At 39.3% G+C, this 23,867-nt stretch overlaps 1 protein-coding gene across 4 annotated transcripts in view; it reads right to left on the bottom strand.

Moving 5' to 3' along the window:
- Positions 1 to 6,356: 6,356 nt before the first annotated feature.
- Positions 6,357 to 23,867, bottom strand: part of AP2A2 (adaptor related protein complex 2 subunit alpha 2) — a 54,468-nt gene continuing 36,957 nt past the window's right edge. For 2 of the 4 annotated variants that reach the window (XM_075425185.1, XM_075425186.1), the window contains exons 10-23: positions 23,660 to 23,797; positions 22,216 to 22,398; positions 20,001 to 20,098; positions 19,600 to 19,831; positions 18,556 to 18,729; positions 16,483 to 16,646; positions 14,671 to 14,748; positions 13,699 to 13,781; positions 12,828 to 12,917; positions 11,906 to 12,029; positions 10,995 to 11,111; positions 10,721 to 10,790; positions 9,930 to 10,064; positions 6,357 to 9,150 (exon numbers count right to left, since the gene is read on the bottom strand). In XM_075425185.1, the coding sequence (XP_075281300.1) occupies positions 9,073 to 9,150; positions 9,930 to 10,064; positions 10,721 to 10,790; positions 10,995 to 11,111; positions 11,906 to 12,029; positions 12,828 to 12,917; positions 13,699 to 13,781; positions 14,671 to 14,748; positions 16,483 to 16,646; positions 18,556 to 18,729; positions 19,600 to 19,831; positions 20,001 to 20,098; positions 22,216 to 22,398; positions 23,660 to 23,797 (1,764 nt within the window). In that variant the 3' untranslated portion in view covers positions 6,357 to 9,072. The remainder of the gene's footprint in view (positions 9,151 to 9,929; positions 10,065 to 10,720; positions 10,791 to 10,994; positions 11,112 to 11,905; positions 12,030 to 12,827; positions 12,918 to 13,698; positions 13,782 to 14,670; positions 14,749 to 16,482; positions 16,647 to 18,555; positions 18,730 to 19,599; positions 19,832 to 20,000; positions 20,099 to 22,215; positions 22,399 to 23,659; positions 23,798 to 23,867) is intronic. The other 2 variants (XM_075425187.1, XM_075425188.1) reach the window with 1 other exon arrangement.

Genomic DNA, 23,867 nt, shown 5'->3' with positions numbered 1-23,867 from the left:
TCATTTGCTATCTCATGCTTGCACATTTTTTCTAAGTGTTTAAATTCTTGCATTACATGTTCTTTGCCTGTGATGCCATTCGTATGCATTGGCTCCATCTTTTCTTTTTGTTCTTTCTGCATTTATTTTTTGTAGTGTCGTTTTCTGAAGTCTCTGATTTCATAAGAACAGGTTCCCTGCTGTATACTGATGTAAACATTAATAAGTGTGAGTTAAGGAGGCTGACAGCATCAGTATCAGGAGAGTCACAGCATAGTTTGGTTTTTATTCTTAAAATAGCAGTTAAGCAGCATAAGATACCTTTTATTTGGACACTCTCTCTTGTCTTACCCTGCCGTCCTCCTGTTAACTCTCATCTACTCTTTCTTCCCACTTGAGCATTTTTCAGTATCTGTTCTGCAGGAGACTCTGTTCTCAATTTTCGAGGTACAGTGATGTTTTTTGGCTCCTGTGCATAATTAAACCTTTGTATGTTTTGACTGAAGGAATACCATATTCTACAATTTCTGCATAGTTTCATGTAAAGGGAAGCACACAAAGCAACATCCTCTCCAGGGGTTTTAAATGGAACTGTCCTGCTTTGGGATCTGCAGTATAGGAGTCAGGAACACTGGTGTGGCTGCACAGGAGATACCTCTACATTTTAAACTGTATTCTGTAGAGGCAGCAGAGGCCTAGTTTCTTGTCCTGTTTAGAAACAATGAGGCAGGCAGTTTTTATTCATCGCTTCCTAGATCAAGCATTAACCTTTCTAAGAATAAACCAGAACGGCACGTGCACTGTTCAGTCTGCACACGGAAGGTGAGGTTCCTGTGCAGTTCTTTTTTTGCATGTTTGTTTGTTTTAACCACTTTTTGAGGACCCAGAGAAGAGTTAACATCTCAATTTCACCTACTTTGCATTTTCTCTTGGGAGAGTTCAACATACAAAGGAGAAGCTATTTGGAAAGTGTACTTTAGCTGTATCGTACTGCTTCTTTCCTATTGCCTTCTCCACTGTCAGGTACCACTTGCACTGTTTGTTCTCCTTTTCTGTGTGTTTAACTCCTAGAGAAAGTGCAACCGCACCTCCAACCTCACCTTCACTTGCCTTACCTTTTTCAAGAACTGGGAGGGATATGCAGCATCTTAATAGACCTGCCCTTTTTCTACCCTGCTTAATAATAACATTATAAGTATTTGCATCTTTTTATCTTTGAAGTACGTGTTCAAAATTTTCCCCAACCTATATGCTATTTCCTTAGTTGTTGTGAATCTTCACACAAAGCCCTCTATTTTGTTGCTACAATCAGATCAACTGAGCCAGTAACTTATCTCCAACAGCCACAAAAAATGAACTAAGTGGAACACCACGCTCAAGTCGTCCAAGACATCACCTACTGACTCTTACTCCAGAAGACTGATTTACACAAAGGGTCCCAAATAGTCAGCTAAGGAAACAGTACTTGTGGTTAACAACTGCTGTCGAACGGTGATGTGAGAATCAGGATGTAACAGTGGGTGCAGTCACCTGCAGCAGAACCTTTCATCTCCATTTTCACTGTTAACCTTGTCAGCAGAGTGCAGCTGGTACAGGTAGGTCAGCTCAGCCTCCAGGCATGGCAGAATTACCTACCTGCAGAGCAAGCAACTGAATGCACAGGCTGTCCTTCCTCCCACTGTTACACAAGTAATGCAGCACCAGAGGCCGCTTTCAGTTTTTTTAGCGCAAAGGAGGCTCAGATTGATTGCATGAGCATCAGGAAATGACAGTTTGACCCAAGGAGATGGGATTCTTTCAGTTGCCCCACTCCCTTTGACCCTGCTTTCCCTGCATCCTCGTCCTTTTCACCGCACAGAATGGGAATCCAAGTAGGAACTCTCATAAGCAGAATTTTCCCCAGTATAATTATGGTTTTAGTGCCTGCTTTAGAAAACGTGAAAAAAAAATCCCAGATAAGTGCTTCAGAACTGTATCTTCCCAACCACACTATTACTAGGTTTGTTCCTTGCAGTTAACAGGCAGTACCTCTCAATATTTATTTCCTGAGTTCAGAAAGTTGCAAACAATTTCTCCTTTCTCTGTACATTTTTCAGGCCTAAACTAAGCAATTCCAGTACTTTTTAGTCTTGCCGAATTTTAACAATACCTTTCAGGCCTGAAAGAAAAGTTCAATACTGGCCTAGCTCTTAGCTCTTCTTTTAAAATACAGGTATAGTACCTCACAGTCCGGTGTCCAGTTATTAGTTGCCTTATTTTTCCAATGACAAATTCCCACATTCTTCCTACAGTATCAACTGAGCCTTCCCTGCAACAACGTTCAGGTTTCATCCATAACCTTTCTTCAAGCAGGGAACCTGGATGTGCTCCAAAGAGCACTGTACAGGAGCAGTGCGAGAGGTGCATGAATTGCCTTCACATTATTCCGCATCTTTGTTCTCCATAATACAAACTTCAAACACAATCTTTAAACTACGTCTTCAGTCAGCTTTTTGCTTCATAAAGCGCTTAGTGTCTTGCTTCAAGTCAGGAGAAAATGCAAGGTCAATACATATAATGGTTACCTGCTATGGAGCATTATGCATTCTATCTAGTAAGGAAAGACAGACTTGAGCCAGGCATGGAAGTTGCAAACTCCTGGCTGCCTACAAAGAAATAAATCCTTAAGATGAGTAAATTAAGCATTTTTCAAATATGTAAAATCTGTCACAAAGTCTGTGAATCAGAAATAATTCCACCAGACTTAGCCAGCTGGTTGTTACTTGCATCTTTGTGTTCTCATCAGTGGATTAGTTTTTTCCTGCTGGACTGAATTTCCACTATATTCTTAACAGGACTTTTTTTTTTTTCTTCTTCCTCATTTGTAATTCCACCAACTTGCATTTTCCTAGTTATCCTGGAAGACAACTAATCTTATGCATCTTCAGTGCCTAGTTTAAAACCTTCTCTTGCGGTGTTACTTACTTGTAACTTAATTGTCTCATGCAATCGGAATGGTTTTCCATGAAACAGTATGAAGGCTTTTGGCATCCAGCAAAGATCACTCGAGAAGCCCAAGATAAATTTCTGCTATAAATTTTTCTTTTTACATTTGACAGAGCGTTGTAGAGAACTCCAATACGAAGAAAAAATAACTTACAAAGGCTGTTCTACAAATGTCACTTTAAGCCGATGTGCAGGATTATGTCCATCTTCAACAAAGTAAGGACAGCTGAGAGATTTTATATCACTAAAGTTGTTTCTTTTTCTTATTTGGCCATCTGTAAGTAGTGGCATTTGTTGATTGCCATTCCTTTATAATTCAGGGAGAAAAATGTGGTTGGCATCTACCCAGCAATATAATGTTGCAGTATAAGCCAGATAACTAGAAACAACCTGTATAAGATCATTTAGTATGTAAGGATTTAGACTTAACACAAGGAACCTTGTCTCACTTAAGTGTTTGAGGGGAGGGGGTGGTTTGGGGTGGTCCCCCCCCAAAAAAAAAAACAAGACATCAATAGTGCAGTTCTTTGGGCTTTTTTGTTGTTTTTTGTTTGTTTTTAAAAAATTTAAAAGGTCAGACTACAAATACCTGTTTTCAAATAGCCAAGATGGCAAAATAAGAAACTTATCTCACCTAAATACATGAAGTCAATTCAGTTGTCTCACTGTTCTCCTAATTGTGTCATTCAGGGATATTTTATAGTTACAAGGGTGCTGTCTCAGTCTGTGCTGTTCTGCTTGCTCATCAGGAGACTCTTCAGACAGGGAATTGAGGCTTCAGTAACACTAAACTCACTGCAGCAGTATTACAGAGTTCACAGTTATTTAGGAAAAAAATTTTACATTGGTATATTCCCAACAATCCAAGCAAACACAATGTTCAAGAATAGGAAAGCAATGAAGGGTTCTGCTTTTGCAATAACTAATTCAAATTAATCCTGAAGCTAAAAACTATCCCCCTCAAAGTGAGTTCAGGTGTTCCCCAGCATTCTGAAAACCAAGGGATTGATTTTATCATGAGACTTTTCAAAAGGGCTATTAAGCCTGGAGGAAGATATTTTAGAGTTAATAAGGTTCATCACAATCACTAAGAAAGTTGGGATTAAAAAGTTTTGTTTTAATTGAAACCAAGCAGACTTCTCTTTAGAGATTCTTACAAAAATACTTTTTCTATAACTCTCTTGTTCTCATGACTGAATCCTAGTCTACATTTATACAATTTTCCACTGACAAGAAAAAAAAAACAAAACAGGAGGAATTCCAGCAGCACAGCTGCCTGAACAGTCAGAAAAGCAACAGTACAACAGGAGTAACAGAAGAGAATCTAAATCTCACCTGCTTACTCAAGCTATTGCTTCACCAGCCTGTGCTTCATTCCTGCTAATTCAGCAAGATATGTGCAAGTCTGCTACCCCCTTGTTCACTGCCCTTACAGCCCAGAACTGGCATCCTGCAGTCAGCAGCTTAGATTCTGGTGTTAACAGTTCAGAGCAAAAAAGATTTTCCTCCCTGCAGGAACTGTGCAAAAGGAACATGCACAATTTAGCATATTTTTAGCAGATCATACTAGAGACCTTTTGCAAACTGTAACTAGTCCAGTGCACAGCTTTAAAAAATCTAAATATGTAATTACTTTATGATTTTCAGCAGTGCAAAAGGAGAACAGGGAAATCAAATCCTGTTAAGTTTTCCAGTGAGGTCTGAGGCCTAATAGCTGTAAGCTCTTTGAAAATTCAGTGTTAAAAAGGCAGAAGCTCAGTACATCTGAACTCCTGCAGTAGTCAGCATGAGCACTTAAAATCAAGTCAGTTGCTGCCCTGTTTGTAGTTCTGTAGTTGACACAACTGTTCAAGGGTTATGCTCTTTCCTCTAAACTTTCCACCATAAGAAAAAAAATGTTCAAATACTTGAGAAGCTGTAAGTCTATATGCTGTATTCAACTCCTGATCCTCCCTCTCTTCCAAACAGGCTGAATGTTGAGAAGATGATGGTCACCACAGTATGCGGCTGCTGTAGGCCACTTCAACTTCTTAAGAAGGAATTCCAGCTACCATGCCAAGACCCAGATAACCCTGGGAAAAGGCTCACTACAGAAGTAACTGTATTTAGTGGCTGCATTTGTAACTTTGACAGTTGCATACACTAGCCAGACCTCCAGATGCCCTCAGATACCTTTCTTTTTTAATTAAACACTGATCACAATTTAATACTTCGACAGTGACTGCTGATTGCTCCGAGTTCTCTTGTATTGATTATACAGGACAGCCTTAGAGCAAGGCTTCCTGAGCAGCTACCTGAAGGGTCAATGAAGTTAACTAATAAATTATTCCTGATCAGGAGAGGGTTGGGCCGGTGGGATGGGTGCAGGGAAGGGGGGGGGGGGGGGAGAATGAGCAGGGTGGGGGTTGGGAGGGAAGACCACATCAGAGGCTGGCTGCCCTTGCTCAGGGTGGTATTTACCAGAGGCTAAGAACTGCCCTATGCCCTTTGCAACAGAAATTTTACTTTAAAATAAAGTAGAAGGAATTGAATTTGCTAACTTATTTCTCATTATTTGACCAATTATTTTAACTGAAAATAGTCTGTTAGGTTCACTACAGTTGAACTAGAGCCTGTGGAACAGCCCGTTACCTCCCTGGAAGAAGGCAACTTGGGTGACCTGTTCCCTTTCCTTTGAAAGCTGACACAGCACTTGCCATGCACACACAGTTGCTGAACGGAAAGCTAACTGAGCTTTCCACGCGCACCCTTCATGTGATGGAACATTTCTAGAAACATCGTTCACACGGATGGGCAGTTGCTTCTGGACAAAGCAGAAATTTGCACGGCGTTTCTCTGGCAGATAGCAAAGACCCTGTGTGTCTAACAGGACACTGGTAATTCCCTCAAGTATTTTCTACCTGCTGCTAGTACAGAGTATTCTTTACTACTTTGTTTGCAATTCATTTAAGAAAAAGTTGTATAGATGCAGAAAAACTCATAGTGCCCAGGTAATTTTTTTCTTTTAGCAAGTTTTAGAAAAGTACTTAGAATCTGAAGCATACATTTAAAGTTTGAATGAGGTTATTTAGCAGTTTAGATACTCCTCTTTTACAGCAATATCAACTTTTTTTTTTTTTTAACAAGTCCTGCCTGTGTGGAATACAGGTGTGTGCTTTATAGCCTCAACCATGGCCCACTGTTACACCAGTTTACTGCAGCATGTACTGTTAATATACTCACTGTTGTTGAACACTTTAGGAAGAAGGATTTTACATAAATTGGTTTTTTACAGCAGAGTAATTGTTACATGTGACTAGACACACCAACAAAAAAAAGCCATAAACAAACTCACTGGGGGAGCAGAGATCTGCAGGCCAGGTAAGACAAAATTAAACACAATCCACCAGTAGTTTGCAGGAAAGAATTTACTATTACACATCAATTGTTGTTCCATAACAACCATTCCATGCAAATATTCTTTACACTTCCATGCCCCCAGACAAAAAAGGACAGTTTGATTACGGTTCTAATCATTTATTTAATCTTAATACGGTCCTCTGATGAATATAGTCTAATATATAGTCTTCTATATGAAAATTCTCCACTTAATTTGACAGAACTTTGTTTTATACAAATAAGACAATCACCATAAATGTTACATACTGGAGTGTAGGTCAAGAATGAACATAAGCTACCTGTTTCGCTATTAAGTTATTTTCACATGTCAATGCCTGAAAACACTGTACTTTAAAACAATAACACTGTTTACTGCAGAAATTACTTTGCCTGCTTGACAGGATACATCACTTTGGTAAGTTAACCATCATTCACAAAAAAATAATCAAGTATTTGTCCTTAATTTGTTCACTTTTCTGCTCATGGCTTCACTAAGCTGACATTTAATATAAAGTGTGAACAGTCATACGCTTAACACAGTCACCACTGAAAAGACACTTTCCCTTACCCCCCTACACACATTTTAGCACAGCTTGAACCAAAGCAAAGTGAACTAAAGTAGTGCAGTGTCTCAAGGTGCCCTTTAATGAGGGCACAGAACATTTTCAGGGGGACAGGTACACAACAGGATTTGGAAAAAATGAAACAGAAGCTCCTCCCCTGTCTTTGCTAAGACTCCCTTTAGTTCAGCACATCAGATTTTTAATGTAGCAGCCAAAAGCATTGTTAAGAGAACAGGACTAACAGAGACATATGGCATCCAAAGGACAAAACACAAGGTAGTCCATTAGTATTCTGCCAACTGCCCAACCTGACTGCAGGAACTGCTCACAAAGATTTTCAGACAGTGTTTGTGATCAAAGAGGCCTGATTAGCTCCTTGAAAGGCCATAAAAGGGCCAATTGTTCCAGAGAACTTTTGCAGAAAGATCAGGTCTACAGCCAACTTTTCAGTCGTAACATCCATAGTTATCAGCCATTTCTGGACAAAGAAAGCAAAACAAAAATACCTTCCCAAATCCACACACCACAGCCAAACCTTTGTTCCTCATTTTTCACTTGCACTCAAGTACGCTCACTGGCCTTCAACCAAACCAAATTACAATCACCCAGTTCCATCATTTAACTCAAAGCACTGAGGAAAAAAAGCAAGGCACACTCAGTCATGTAGAATGCTGTTCCCTGCTGTGCACTGGGCAGCATGAAGTCTCATTTAGATGTATTTTCAGTGTCACCACTATCACTCAAAGCCTTTATTTCCTGGGCATACTCGGCTGTATGTGTTGTGAGACACCAGTCCCAGGCTTCCTTTAAATAACCTTAAGGAAATCTTGATCTGTGCTTCACTTCTCATGTCAGCAGCAGCTGACTGTGTTCACCATGACCTGCAGTACTCGGAAACTGTGGGCAGTTGTCAGCAACTGCACTACCTCACCTCTGTTTTAGCAGCCTTTGTTGCATCTCAAAGCTTGAAGAGTGCTAGCCAAAGTTGTGTTCACTTCTGCAGAGAGGGTGCAAAGAGTTTGCTGATATGGAACAAGTTACAAAGGTTTTGGTTGTAAAAACCACTATGAAAGCTGAACATTTTTGGGCCTTCTACTCTTGGTCACAATGCAAGTCTTCTATGTCATGCTGGATATTTTTACCACCACTTACTGACAGGAAGCTGTTCAGATAGCAGTTATGCAACCTCTTGAGTTTTAACACTACTTTACACTGGGGAAAAAGTATTGTTTAAAATTACTATTTCATCTAAAAGAGCGCATGCCTTACAGGCCTCCAAGGGCCCCACTTCTTCCCACTTCTCCTTTTATACAATACCAGACTCTGCAGTTATTTATAGCACATCATTAGGACTATTACTTGCTAAGTCTGATGGGAAACAAAAAACACAGAACAGAATATTTAACTTCAGTTTGACTAACAATGAACAAGCATGTACTCATCCACCACCTACCAGAGAAGCTCACCTCATTATCTGAGATAAGCAGAAGGATTAAGAATAGCTTTTGTGTTCAAACCAATTTCCAAAGATGAGAAAACATTAAGATGTAAACGATTACAAGATTAATATTTTAAGACTCTGGTCCTGTGGCATTTTTCAAATACAAAGATTGGTGACACTCAACATAAACCTTCACTTGAATCAGATTCAAACACACATCTTGGAATCTGCCCTGCCCTTCCATTCAGTACAAGACTTGTGGCAATGTTCAACTTCACAAAGTTTTGACTCTACATTAACATCTGAATAAACCTTACTGAGCAGCATTACATTGGTTTCTTTCAGCTCAGAGCAGAGGGAGTACCTGTTAAAGGCACTAAGGCAGAATGTTCCTAGCCATTTCCAGTTGAAATCCTTGGCTACTATATCAATTTCCCTTTAACAAGTTTAAAAGCCTGATCTCTGAAAAAAAACCCCAAAAAATGAGCACAAGACAACTCTCCCACCCTCTGCGTAACACACTAAAAGCCATTTTTAATGTAAAAAGTCACTTCCCTGTACTGTACATTTTATAGTCTTAATTTCAAACAAGGGTCAAGTCCTATTAAGGCAGGGAGCTGGTATTGGTTAACATTGCAGTACTCAGACAGTGATGTACAAGACATTTATTTGCAGTATGACGACAGTGATATAAATGGAAAAAACAAAACTGACATGGTTTTAATATTAAAACTGTTCTGACAGCAATTCACATAACCTCTGAGATACAGCTTCTTTACTTGTTCGTAGTGTGAGCCTATACATCTGAAAAAGAACATAAAACATTATTTACTTTTTAAACACAGTTTGGCATTAAATAAATGCACAGTCAATTAGTGAAAGCTACCAGTTACCTTTGTTTTGTTAGATGCAGTAAGAAAAAGATCTCAAGTCAAAACATTCAGAGGCAGCCAGCCACTGAACAATACAGCTTTTTCAAAGCACAGACTGGAGTACATGTTCACACCCTTTTGAGAGTTACTGTTGTTTTTAGGCTTTAACAGTAAAGTGGTGTCCAAAATTTTTCTTTAAGATCAGTACATGTTGTAGCAAAGTCCAAAGACTCTCTACGACGAGTTCTTTAGAAAACAGGAGACTTACCACCCAAAACTTATTTTTAATTCTCAGTTAACTTTGTATATATAGAAGATATATAAGAATTTTTTAATATTCTTAGCATTTTGTTTGTTTGCTTAGTTTTCTCTTTTAGCCAATGATTCTTTTATTAATTTATAATGGCAAAGGGAATTATACTTAATCTTGTCCAAGATGCACAAAAACCTTCAAGAGAAGATGAGACTCCATGGACAGTCTGGAATAATACAATGATCTCCTCCAACAGGGAAGAGAATTGCTAGGAAGCATCAGCTTATCAAACTGGTCCAGGACCCGTTGCTACAAGTTCATGTCTTGTTGGAGTACGCAGTCACAATTAGCTATTGCAGTAGTGATTTTAAAAAAATACCTTAAGGAGTTCCAGATATACACAGATATCCAATGCAAACAAGAACTTCTATTTAAGCTGTAGATACTTAAACAGATACCTGTGCCTGGAGGTTGGGTTCAAGGCGCAGCAAGCATCCAATCTGAGTAGTTTTTGTATGTATGATACCAGCACCAACAAAGTTAGCAGGATTGGGATCTACCTCCTCAAGCAGTGCTGATCCAAAGCCAATTATCTACGAAAGAAACTCAGAAGATTTAGACGTGGGGACAGCGGGACACCAACAGCAAGTCTACCCAAGCACAGCCACCACCAACTAGGAAAACAAGTAGGAGACTAGTTTTTATTTGAAGTGTTCAAGACTTAAGAATTACCCAATACCAATTTTATTACAACAAATTTTTGAAGTGACAGAGTGATCCTCATAATGAGCTGTTCCTGAAAAAAAGGTTCTTCTTGAAAATAACTGAGAAATAAGTTAGATGCAACATATGTCTCTCCTGTTTTTGACAAAGCCATTCCTGTCTCATGCAAGTCACTTCTGTTTTGCCCAAGGCAGACAGTTCTAAAAAGTCACTTGTTTTCTTTTTTATCTAGTAACTCTAATATAAATTAAGGCTTGAAGTATCTTCCAATTCAGTGTTAAGTACTGAATTGGTGTTTTTGTAAATAGTTTCAAGTTTCCACTGCTACTGAAGACTACATCTAATCCAATCCACACTGGGAAACAGTCGATGCAACCCAGCACTGCCAAGGGTCTGCTACACTGCTACACAGCATGGACGCCCACTTTAACAGGATGATCCAATTGCCATGCCAGCCACGATGAACAAAGTTTGCTTATACCACCACCCTTACACTACAAATTAAAAATACCTCGCTACCACCCACCTTTGCTTTTGTAATCTCAGCATCCATTGGGTGTTTCGCTTTAAAGATATTCTGTACTTCTTGTTTCGGACTGCAAGACAAGGCCAGATGAATACATGATACAACATGTATTGTGTACAGCATTTTTCAATAGAAACTAATTATGCTGGGAGAGTTTATAACTCACAGGATTAACTATGGGATGGGGCACTGCACCAGCTACATTCACACTATACCCTTTTTCTTCCCTTGGCCCACCACAAGAGCCCCAAGCCCAAGTATAGACAAGTCTTACTTGCTCAGTTGCTTCCAACGCTGAAAAAAGTCTTGAGAAGACATCTCTGTTGGCTGGAAAAATTTGTTTAGCGTGATGGGCAATTTTACTGAAAGATTTTGAAATGTTCCACCATACCTGCACAAGGAATAGAAAGAACACTGTGTATGCAGCACAGTGTCAGGAGTCTCTCAGCCTGAATCAACCAAGCAATTGAGGATGAACACTAAGGTGCAACTGTTTATGATTAAAATCCATCAACTGCAGATATTGTGTCTAAGACACAGTTTAATCCACTATTAAATAAATTTATTTGCTCTGCTTAGATGGCATATGAAAGTGAATTGACAGAACTTCTAATAAGGATGTCTTAGTTTCAACATAGGTTGTTATCCTTCTAGACAGCACCCATCAAGGGAGTGAAAAACATATCCCTGTGAAAACATACCAGTAAGAACCAGTTTAGACTACAGTAATAGAATGTAGCCCTGAAATTAGGATTTCCCAAAGGCTGACACTGAGTGTACATAACAAGATTCTATTTTGGGCTGCATGCATTTCCAGTCCAAGTTGTTTGCAGAATGTTCTTGGTTTCCAGAAGGTAGAAGTTACCGCGTATATTCCTGTCAAGATTTCTTGAGCAAACAGGAAGACTCCTGTTTTATATGCATAGCAGAAAGAGAAGTCATGGAGACATTTTATCAGTAGCTGCTTCTTGATTAGGTGTTTTTTTTTTTTTTTAAATGACATTGCTCCAAGTGGATTCCCTACCTCCCCTAGCAGCTTACAGCTTTCTTAGATCAATTTTTCAAGTAAGCTGCCTACCCAAGACAGCTTTGTGTGTCCATATTCTACACTTCAGTCAGAGGACCAGGACAAATTTAACATCTTTCATGTAATTAATTCACTAGCATTTGAATCCTGTGTTTTACCTGAATTGAATGTTCAGGATTGGAGCTTCCATGAAGTCTGACACACATTCGATGTTCACAACCTGTTGAACCTGTGCACCTCCATCCACTGTGGGGTCAACAGGTTTTGTCTGAAGATTCAGGCATAAGAAGTGGTTAAAGAAACTGATCAATGAATTCGTAACTTAAAAAAAGTTAATCCTCCAATAAGCTACATAAGGAATTAGCATCATGTACACTCATTCTCTATATACTACCAAATTTTCAAAGCTCAAGAACTGAGGTGGGGTTTTTTCCCCAGACTGACACACCTAGAAGCAATAACCCCCATAATTCTCAGTTATTTGCATATTCTTAAAGAAAGATGCCCTTAAAAAGGTATTAAAGCATAAAATTTACAATAAGAACCACTGGACTATCTCATTTTGATGTGAACAGTACAGTGATGCTTTGAGTCGAACAAGTTTGATTACATAGTCTCCCAGAAGTCCTAAATTTGCCATACAAAGCATTAAGGACAAGCTGTCTATTAAGAGCTTATTCTAAAGCATCACCAACTTTGTGTAGATGTATTCTTCCACCTCCATCTCAAGTTGGAGGTTATGTGCTAATGCAGGACTTGGAAGGACACCACATTTATACCCCTGCTACTTCATGACAACGGAGGAAGCTACAGAGTTACATTACGTATTTATTCGAACTAATTTCTCCTTGTTCCACCAGTAAAATTTGTGTTTGTAAACTGAGCTTAAAGGAGAGAGTCTCTCATCTCTGCTCAAGACTTGTTCTTTCTACAAAAGCTTTAGACAGTTATCAGCAAGTTTCTCATTTCTTCATGTTCAAGGACACTATGCCTTGATCCAGTTGCTTTATTATAATTTCATGCGGCATAAAACACAAAACCCAAATAAGAACAGCCACATGCTACTGCGTTTAAGGATATTTGACTGTAGGTCATCTGAGCAGATTACTGTTGGAGTAAAATTCAAGAACTGTGTTGATGTCTTATTACCATAGAATATGAACATACGTCCTGGAAAGAAAAGAATAAAAGACATCAGAATTTTTAGGTATGTAACATGTAATCATGTTGAACTACTTGTGCTTCAAGTATCTAATACACTGCCTTTCTACCTTTATTTAAAACAACTTTCAAAAACAAAGCATAATTTACATGGTTTATCTTACCAACATATTCACAGTTCAAAATTAAGTAACAGATTTAAACAAATCATCAGAACTCTCCCACAGTAGCTGTCATACAAGCAGTTATAATCCGTGGAAGTCTTTCAGTTGCCAGAGAACATTACTTTTTATGTAAAGCATCTATTACAGTACCAAAAGTGATGCAGAAGGGGAAGCAAGCAGTCTTAGTGCTGGCCTGTGTGCAATTCCCAGCTCTTTCCTAGATGCTTTCAGTATCTTGTGCATTAACGGATTATGATAGACATGTCTGAAATGTATTGTGTATCATATTATTACAATAAGCTATACTGTAAGATACAAAAATTGAGGAGAATGGTCCTTTATAACCCTGGCTGTACCAGCCTTACAACTAGGCTGCAATAGCTGGAGCTTACAGTATCACTTAACGCTCCCATTTCATCTCCGCTACCAAAATAAACAAAAAGTTTAAGGAAATAAGAACCCACACAGAAGCCAGGGACACACAAGCAGTGAAGATCCTAAGAAAGGTTAGGCCTGAAACCACATTCCCCTCTTACGTAGCTGAAAAGTAAGTCCTGTCTGCAATATAGTGCTGGCACTGGGTTGGATAATGCAGACAGCTAACCACTTGGCCTGAAAGTTCTTACCAAGGTTCTGTCGAAATTCAGATTTCAATCCAATTTGTAGCAACTGATTTTCAAATAAGACTCCATTATTTTTACACACAAACCTAGAGGAAGAGAGGGAAAACATGTTTTAAATTGACCTGTATTAAACAATATTTAGAACCACAAATTTCAGGGTTTACACAGAGGATGAAGATTGTGGTTAACCTAGAGTGCACCAGTCTGTGAGAGAGGCCTTTGCAGAAAATTGCAGAGTTAGAAAAGAAAATTTTAAAACCAAAACCACCACTTGTAGGACACTAAAAGAACTGAGATTTTTATTTGATAGGATGTCTGAGAAACTACGAAGGAAGCCACAATATGCTATACACACACACACACACAGTGTCTACAAAGGACCAGGCAACAGAATAGGATTTTTCTTATTCATATTCTTGATAACTTCTGAAACTCATTAGGTTGGTGCAGAATTGAAAAGTGTGAAGCTTTGACTGTTTAAACCTGAAAGAAAAAAGAATCCCTTGTTTTATCAGTTCTGTATCATATACGTCAAGTGAGAGCTGTATTTTTTCCCATTTTGAGAGAGGAAGCCCATTCTGCAGTGATTTCAGTCCTTTCTGTCACCCTTCACTTAAAAGTAGAAGAGGTGGTCAGCAAACAGCCTTTTGCATACAAGGCACTGAAAATACACTCCCAAATAGCAGTACTTTTGACAATTTACTTTATGTTTTTCCTTAATTTGTGAATAGTTGCAAAACTTAACATATAACTGGCATTGCCTCATTTTAGAGCAGTGATAGCACTGACTCGTAAAGGCAACTAACCTGCATATTCATGTCAAAATCCACAGCATCTACAGAGGTTTTCTAGTCAAAAGTCTGACAGTACATGTTTCTCTAGTTTTGCTGGCATTAAGTTAATGCACAATATAGTTTGCCTTTATAACTATATTCTGGAAGTTGCCCAGCCTTGCAAGGGTTTAGTATTGCTTACTTGTGAAAAAGCTCATCAGCATCATGCACAGTATCAGCTGGTTCCTCAGAAACTACCTCAGATGAAGCCAGGTCAGGGCTAGTTCAGGCAGCACAAAGGAAGAAAGGCAGTAGCGACAGAGATAGCAGGAGTTAGTAAAGACAGCTTAGTGCTTAAGTTATTTCTTTTACCTCCTTCCTCAAAAATGGCACTGTTGAGTTTAATGCATGAAAAATTTATTAGCTGCCCTAGCTCAGTACACCTAGAAAGGTTTTAGGCATTAGGCAATGTTTTCCCCCACTTCTCTCCCCCACCCCACCCCTCCCTGATTGTCAGGAACCAGCAATTCTTCTTGAAGACAGAAGACAGCTGAAGGCATTCAGTAGCTTAAATTTATACCTCTTAAAGAACCAAGTCCTGTTAGGTGCTTAATTGTGACAGCAAAAAAGTTTTAGCTCAAAACCATAAATGTAGATGTATATCAACTACTACAAATGTGCACTTTGAAGCAGAGGCCTCATCAACCTTTGTGGCACTTCTACCTACAGCTGCACAATCAGTTCTTAACACACAAGTATTAAGTGTAGGCAAGACTATACAGGCACGAAGAGAATGACTTACCCAAGTAACAGATTAGAAATAAAAGTGACAACAGCACTAAAAAGAGGCAGGAAACTGTAAAAGGCAACTTCTCAGTATCATTAGAGAAGCGTTTCGTCATCTAGACAGACCAAGGGCTTGGACAATGCTATACTTTCTTCTGCAGAAAGAGAAAACTCTTTTTAGGTAACTCTTGCTTATGAAGCTACTAGTATTGGTTTTTTTTCCTTCCTCTTTCAAACAAAAGCTCTAACAAGCCTGTGTAGCTTCCTGAAGTCTTGGTATCATGCAGCATGATTAAACATCACTTGTTGCCTTCCAAGAGAAACACAGGATCAAGTCTTCATCACTGCAAACCTGCGACAATTCTTTGCCTAGCATAAAATTTTGATGACAGTCTCAATGATCCAGGCAGATTAGTTTCACTAATTATGGTCTTTTATATTCAGATGCATTGCAAATTTGTCATGACATCATTCAAAATTTGGTCCTTGACAATAGCACACATTCTTTGGCCAATGAGAGGACAGATTTTGAAAGACATTCTGTGATCTTATACTATTTATTTCCAAATTTTTAGCCAAATAACATTTGAGTGTGGCCACTGTGGCTTTTAATATTAAAAGGATTAATAACACATTGCATCTACACTACACTTTGCAATGTATTATGAAGATACTTGTATCAATTCCCCTCAAAAAAAAAAAGCACTTGTTTTTTCCCCCTTTTCACACCTGTTTGTCAGACAGTGGCAGAAGAATTTAAGTATATCTTGAAATTCTGAGAACCAGTATCTCTGGATACAATCCATCTCACTGTTCTAGTATCAGCTTGCCGTAAGTAGAAAGACACAAGAATACTTTATGGATATAAGATAAGAATAAACATATCCTTATCAGGCCAGATAACCCCCAAATTCAAGATGCATTGAGATGCACAAGCAGCTTAGTTTAACAAAGAAGTAAAACCAGCATGAAAACTAGGCAATATTGTGTGGCTAATATCCTCAGGTTGATTACTACAGACCCAGTTTTTCCATGAGCAGAGGTATTCAATAAAGACAGCACATCCAGCACAGAGTTCAAGAGCACCTCTCTTGCTGCACAATTACCACCTAGGAATGCATTCAATAAGCTGGAACAAAACCAATAGTTATTGTATGTATTTTTTTCTTCTAATCCTGTTTTAACAGACAAATTCTTTTCCAGATTCCTTATAGGGTGACTTAATTACCTCGCAAAGTTGTCATCAGAACCTGGAGCAAGAGGTGCAACCGCAGAAGCTGAATCTGAAAATACATCCACCAGCAGGCTGCCACTAGATGACGGTGGGGGAGCTGAATTGGCGAGAGGGGCAGCACCCAGACCCAGCAGATCCGCAGATGGAGAAGGAGTAGACTAGGAAGGACAAGACACTTTGGTGTTACACTACAGCAAAACTAAAACAAACCTGTGTCTTTTGCATAGACAGCCAAGCTATGGCAAAGCACCTCTCCCCACCCCAAAACAAGCTTTGAATGAACATAGGAGGCTTCATGAATGCAGTTATCACCTTGCATTTCAACTTAAGGTCATTTACAGACATGGTTTTCTTTTTTTCCCCTTTGAAGAGAGTTACGTCTAACTGTTAAATGAAAGACAAAATTCATCTGGCTAGAATCCAAATCTGCAGAAGTCAGACAACAATGGTTTCCCCCCCCCCCCTCTTCTCCCCTCTTAGTTTCAAGGTAAAATATGTACTGTAGGGAATAAAATTCAATTGTGTTGCTTTTCTTTCATGAAGAATCCAGCAAGAAAGGCAGTGGCTTTTAGACAAATCTAAATTAAAACATCACAGCATCCTTAAAATTGACTTTCAGTTTAGTCCTGGGTTTTTGAAGCTTGGCAAACCTTAGAAACAACGTAAAACCTAACCAGCATAAAAGCAGAGCCTGTAACTAGTCCAAGCTGCAAACACCAAAGGTAGAGGCAAGACTTAAAAATTTATTTCCTCGAATAGAACAAATCAAGTAGCCGGGACACAGAATCATGCAACAGAGGTTGCATATACGTGCCCAAGTCATGTGCAAGAACAAACCATAGACTATTAAACAAAATGTTCATGTGTTAGACATTAGCAGCCTACAATATGCCAGATATGCTGAAGATGAATCACAAGATGCACTTGGATTGAGTCTGAAATTTTGTTGTTGTAAGCCAACTCAAAGTTATCATATGGTCCAAAGGCTGAATTTGATGCAACATAACATAAAAATCCCTGACAAAAAAATTTCCAGAAGTCAAATCAGTAAGAACTACTAAAAACAAACAGCTGAACTCCAGTTTGGAACACATTCTTGGCATCTAAGCCAGGATCACACCAAAGCCATTGGTGAAGGTAACATAGCGGCATTTCTTACATGGCTGCAGCCCATAAAGTGAAGCTCATAAAGCATAATGCAATTTTAATTGCCAGCCACCTCAGTCAATTTGGCAGCTTTTCTGTGGGTAAGGTATTTCTGTACATTCAAAGATGTTGCTCTTGGAACATCTACTCTTACCTACTGCAATGATTAAGAGTTGAAGAATTAGGCTTTAGCAAACTGGGCAGGGAGCATGTTACAGTATTTTCCCCTCTCAGATAATTTACTACTACAACTCAAATGTAATTACAAGTTACACTAGTCATTAAAACCAGAAACAAGTATTACATTATGAGAACAATTCATCCTACCAGCTTTAATTGACAATAAAATGATAATTTTCAGCTGAGAAAAAAACAAGACTGTGGCCTTGTCCACCATAACTGAACTTAAATAGCACTGTCAAATGGACAGTAACAACATTATAACGATTTAAGGACATCCGTGTTAAGTCAAGTGTTGTCCACTTCTAGTAAAATGAGTAACAACCTGAAACCTGAAACAAGATGCAAAATATCTACCTTGTTAGACAAAGCAGAAGAAGAGCTGATACTTTGAAATTCACATTACTCACCTTCACTGCAATTTCACTGGGTAGGAAATTTCCATTTCTAAGTTTACAGCAATATTTTTCAAAGCAACCACACAAAAGGGATTTTTTTAGGCTGCAGACAGTTCATCTTCATTTACAAAAGGATTTCCAAAGGAAAATTGCATCCAAGCATGCGGTGGGGGAAAGAGGCTACATGTTCCCCTGCTACTTTATAGCAAACACCCACAGTCTTAAATGAGTCAAAATTCTTGAAATGAGAAGTTTAAACCCCCTAAAAAGTTACCCTAAGGAAACCATTCTTTTCTCACTTGCACACCATCTAAATTAGTGAAAAAACAGCTTTTAAACTCACAACAGCACTGGCATTGACAGAGGCAGGTTCAGCACTTCCATTCATATCAGAGCTCCTCTCCTTTTTGATCTCGTCCAGGTCAGTAACTGTGCCTGGGCCTTTCTTCTTCTTGAGTTTAGCCAAAATAGAAGACTCCCTCTCAGGAAAGGGAGGCATTTCTTCCAGCACTGTAGCCTTATCACAGAAAAAGAATGTGTTAGTTAAACTGACAGGAAAAGCCAAACCAGCTTCTGAGTCTTTGAAGACTGCATGAGGCATAAGCACAAGTAATTATTCACACAGAAAACAACTATGCAGTTTACGGTACAGTGATGGAGTAACTTGCCCTTTTTTTTTTTTTTTTTTTAAAAAAAAAAGCAAGTTATTTAAAGCTTTCTGAAGTTTTCCCAAAGCAGTGGTTTAAGAGAACAGGAGCATATCACTTCTCTGGTACAGTGCTATTAAATTAAAAAAAAAAAAAAATTAAAAAAAAAAATTAGACCATAGCAGACCTAACGGTCCTTAAGTCAAGCAGAGCTAGACTGAAACCACAGAAGATGACCCAAGGGTCTAGTCAGACCTAAGTATTTATTAGCTGTCAAGACTAAGTGTGTCTTGCTCTGGCCAGACCTGAGAGTGTCAGGTTAAAATACTGTGAACTTCTAGAGCCAAAAAAAACAATAATAAAAAATTCAGCACAATTACAAGTTTCAGGCCCACCATCAAGTCCTCAAAACAAAGCACTAGCCTTTTGGTATCTGAATACAGCAGGACCCCATAACACACCAGCTTTCACTGGCCTCCCAGCTCCAGATTAACATGCTTTAATGGTCATTTGTCTCACTAAAGCAGTAACAACTTTGATGTTAGCTCTAAATTAAAGATAACTGCAGTTGAATTAGGCAGACTAAATGAAAGATTCAGTGCCCACATTCTGAAACCTTAATCCTGAATTAAGATTTCTCAGCAATCAGGTAAGGTTTAGTGGAGTTTACTTGTAGACAGAAGATACAGCTAAAGAGTTCTGCATAATAATAATAATAAAAAAAAAATCTTTATACCTACCAATATATCGGTACTGGCAATAGTACTGAGCCTCAAATACTCAACAGCTCTCTGCTGCAGCTCAACATCAGCATTCTTCAGCTGACTGTCACTGCGCAATACATCTTGAATTGTAGTTTTGATTTCTGGAAACAGGTTCACGAACTTGATGTAGGTAGACAAAAGCAGAGCTCGGGTAGGAACACTACACAGATGAAACTTGGAATGCAGCAAGTTGAACTGGATGAGGGGACTTAAAAGATGGGAAGAAAAATAATTTCTTCAGTTTTTGTAGACATGATAATGCATTACTAGCAAGAGCTAAATCATTTGTTAACTGGCCTTTAGGAATACTAAATAGACATTAGATTCTTTACAGACAGTGTTACTACTTGAATTCAGTATTTTGGAAGGTGTTTTACCTTGATCTTGGATCACCTGCTATCAGATTTCCAAATTCTCCCAAGATGTAGCCACCTACTTTCACAAGATTCTCATGGCATGCTGGAGCTTGAAGGGCCTGTAAGAACACATTCATAGTCATCGTAGCATATAAAAAAAAAATTTTCTGACACTTGCATGCCCAGTTTCCTTGTCTACCTTCCTTTAAGAGCTGTCCATAGCACTGTAGAGCATTTAAGTATTACTTAAGTCATACCACCTATGTTAATTCTTGTATAAAGAGCACACTTAGGCCCATCTAGCAGCATTGTGCGCTCTTGAGAACAGATACAGCTGCTTAGGTTTCCCCTTCCATCTTCAGGGGTGTCAGAAGGATCATAGAATCATAGGCTGGAAAAGACCTCTAAGATCATTAAGTCCAACCATCAACCCAACGCCACCATGCCTACTAAACCATATCCCGGAACTGCCACATCTACACGTTTTTTGAACTCCTCCAGGGATGGGGACTCAACCACCTCTCTGGGTAGCCTCTCCCAGTGCCTGACCGCTCTTTCAGTAAAGACATTTTTCCTAATGTCTAATCTAAACCTCCCCGGACGCAACTTGACGCCATTGCCTCTCGTCCTATCACTAGTTACTTGCGAGAGGAGACCAACACCTGCCTCACTACAGCCTCCTTTCTGGTAGTTGTAGAGAGTGACAAGGTCCCCCCTCAGCCTCCTCTTCTCCAGAATAAACAACCCCAGCTCCCTCACCCACTCCTTACAAGACTTGTTCTCTAGACCCCTCACCAGTCTCGCTGCCCTTCTCTGGACACTCTCCAGCAACTCAATGTCTTTCTTGTACTGAGGGGCCCAAAACTGAACACAGTACTCCAGGTGCGGCCTCATCAGTGCTGCGTACAGGGGCACAATCACCTCCCTACTCCTGCTGGCCACACTATTCCTGATGCAAGCCAGGATGCCGCTGGCTTTCTTGGCCACCGGGCCATGCTGCTGGCTCATGTTCAGCCGGCTGTCAACCAACACCCCAAGATCCTTTTCCGTCGGGCAGCTTTCCAGCCACTCCTCCCCAAGCCTCTAGCGTTGCATGGGGCTGTTGTGACCCAAGTGCAGGACCTGGCATTTGGCCTTCTTGAAATTCATACAACTGGCCTCGGACCATCAAGCCAGTCTGTCCAGATCCCTCTGCAGCGCCTTCCTACCCTCAAGCAGATCAACACTCCCACCCAACTTGGTGTCAGCTGCAAACTTACTGAGGGAGCACTCAATCCCCTCATCCAGATCGTTGATAAAGATGTTAAACAAGACCGGACTCAAAACTGAGCCCTGGCGAACGCCACTTGTGAATGGCCACCAGCTGGATTTAACTCCATTCGCCACCACTCTCTGCGCTCAGCCATTCAGCCACCTCTTTATCCAGCAAAGAGTACACCCATCCAAACCATGATCTGTTAATATATGGGATGTTAATATACTTAATTTAAACCCTGCAAGACTGTGCTGAAGTTGTCCGAGACAAAAATACTGTCTTTATTAAGCATGAATAAACACATAGCAGGGATGAGTTCTAGTCAGCTTAAACATTCAGGAAAAGAAATAAAATGCAGAAAGCACATATGAAGAATCTAAACGAAGTCAGAGGAACAAGGCCAGACATTTGAAAGTGTTCTCCTTTAGTAGCTCAAACTTCCGTTTTATCAGATGACAAACAGAAGGAACAGGCATAAGCTTCCAGGAGGAACATCAAGTTATCATTTTGATCATTTTGGATACCTGCATGCAAAAAAAAAATCAAAAAAACCCCAAAACCAAACAAACCACCAAAAAAGCAGAAATACACCCTGTAAAAGGTTTCTATTTTTACTGTATTTCTGTAATTTTCCAGGTAATGTAAATTTCCTTGCTAAGCCATCCATTCAATGCTACCCACCAAAATAACAAAAAACCCAGCATAACCCACCCTGCCCTCCCTTACCGAAACTGGAACAGTACCATTTATACTCTACTTTACTGAAGCCAGGGAAGCTTCTCATCAACTTAATACAATCTCTGGCTTTGAAAATTTGTGATGCTAGTTTTACTGAAAGCTTCAGCAGCATTTTGTTGAAATATTCAGGATCATATTTTCACTCCTCCCTAACATGGGCAAGCACACACACCTGCTACATCACATGATGTTTACTTAACTACTACCTCATTTTGAAAGTCAATTAAAAACAGTTACTCTTACCTCAAAAACAGTCTTTGCTGCATACCCTTGAACATCATCCCTGTTGATGACAATCTGAATAACTCGATACCACACTTCTTCACTGACATAGTCACCAGCAATGCGAATCAGATTCAATATTGTATCCACATACCAGGTATAATCCACTGCATACTTCTCAGCTAGAATTGCAACTTTCAGAACCTGAACACACATAAGAGAATAAAGAAGGTTAACTAGCTTCTACTGTAAGCTGCGCAGCAAGATTCACTTTCATATACACCTAGCGAGACCCCACTGTAGCCCAGAAGCCTCAGTTTCAGATGTGTCAGCTTGTTCATCTTTCACCTTAGCAGTAGTAGCAAGCGAGCATTGAAATTCTGTGCCAGAACACATCAGGTGCCAGGTACATAATGCTTTCCCTGTATATGTTGCACCTGTGGCTTTTCAGTGTGTACCTTAAGTGATCAAAAGCAATTTACTGAACATTGTTTGCTATAAAAACACCATCTAAACCATCACTGAGACAGGACTAATTAGGAAATTGGAGACCTCAGGGGGTTGGAGTGGAGAGAGTAGAAACTCCAGCTAGCAGAGGCAGACCAGAGTCCCCAAAACATAGCTAACTATTCCAGGTCATACTAAGATTCCCATATCCTGAAGCAAACAATCAGCATAGGAAGAGACCTCCACGTAGTTTGTTATCAGTTGCATTTATATTGACCTATTCCTTTAAGAGTAGTAAATTAACAGATTGAAATTCACATTATCTTCCAAGTCAGTGTAGATTGCCAACAGCAACAAGACAGTACAAGAGGTAAATCAACTAACACTGTGTTCTACCTTAACTTCTCCAACCAAGAAACTTTAGCACCTACCTAAGCTAAATCATTACTGTAAGTACATGTTTTGGCTACCATTCTAGGAAGGTCATTAAGTGAATATTTCAACTTTTGCATTTTTTTCCTGCTGGAAGGAAGGTGATGGATATCGTGCCTCTCTTAGCTGATTATAAAGTATTGTTCTGGGAATCCTTAGACTGACAGAATGTTCTCACAGCATACACAGTATGAAGTTCTACCTACAAATAAGTATTTATCACACTAATTTTTGAAGCTATTAAAAAGTTGACTAGAGTAGGACATAACCCTCAGATCTAGAGATTGTATTTGCTCATGTATTGATAAAATTCATTTCACTTTCTATATGTAATGCTCTGAGACCAAGATTCCTGTTTTAAATTTCTCGTTTCCAAGGTTCCCCCCCCCCCCAATTAGTTTAACCTAAATGAAGCAGATTCTTTGCTATTAGACTACAAACTTTGGGGGTTGGCGGGTTTTATTTTTTTTTAAACCACCACAAAAAAGAATCTCTGTTACAGACTATCCAGCAACCCAATCAATAAATGATACATACAATGCCAAAGCCAGCTATGAAAAAAAATAAGGAAATGCATATATCTCACAATTTCTTCTCTAATGGAATAATCAGCAGTCTCCAAGTAATTCAGCATTTCAGCCACAATCTGTTGGGCATTGCTTCGGTCACACATTGCGTACAGGAGATCTACAGCTCTTTGTCGTACACTTACATCTCTTTCAGTCTGCAAAGGGACACACAGTAAAAAGTCAGGATGATGTCATCTTTATTTGGAAAGCACGTGCAACTTACAG

Source organism: Opisthocomus hoazin, chromosome 7, assembly GCF_030867145.1.
Source record: "Opisthocomus hoazin isolate bOpiHoa1 chromosome 7, bOpiHoa1.hap1, whole genome shotgun sequence".
NCBI lineage: Eukaryota > Metazoa > Chordata > Aves > Opisthocomiformes > Opisthocomidae > Opisthocomus > Opisthocomus hoazin.
Note: the sequence above shows the minus strand (reverse complement) of the source record. Positions and strands in the feature narration are given on the sequence as shown.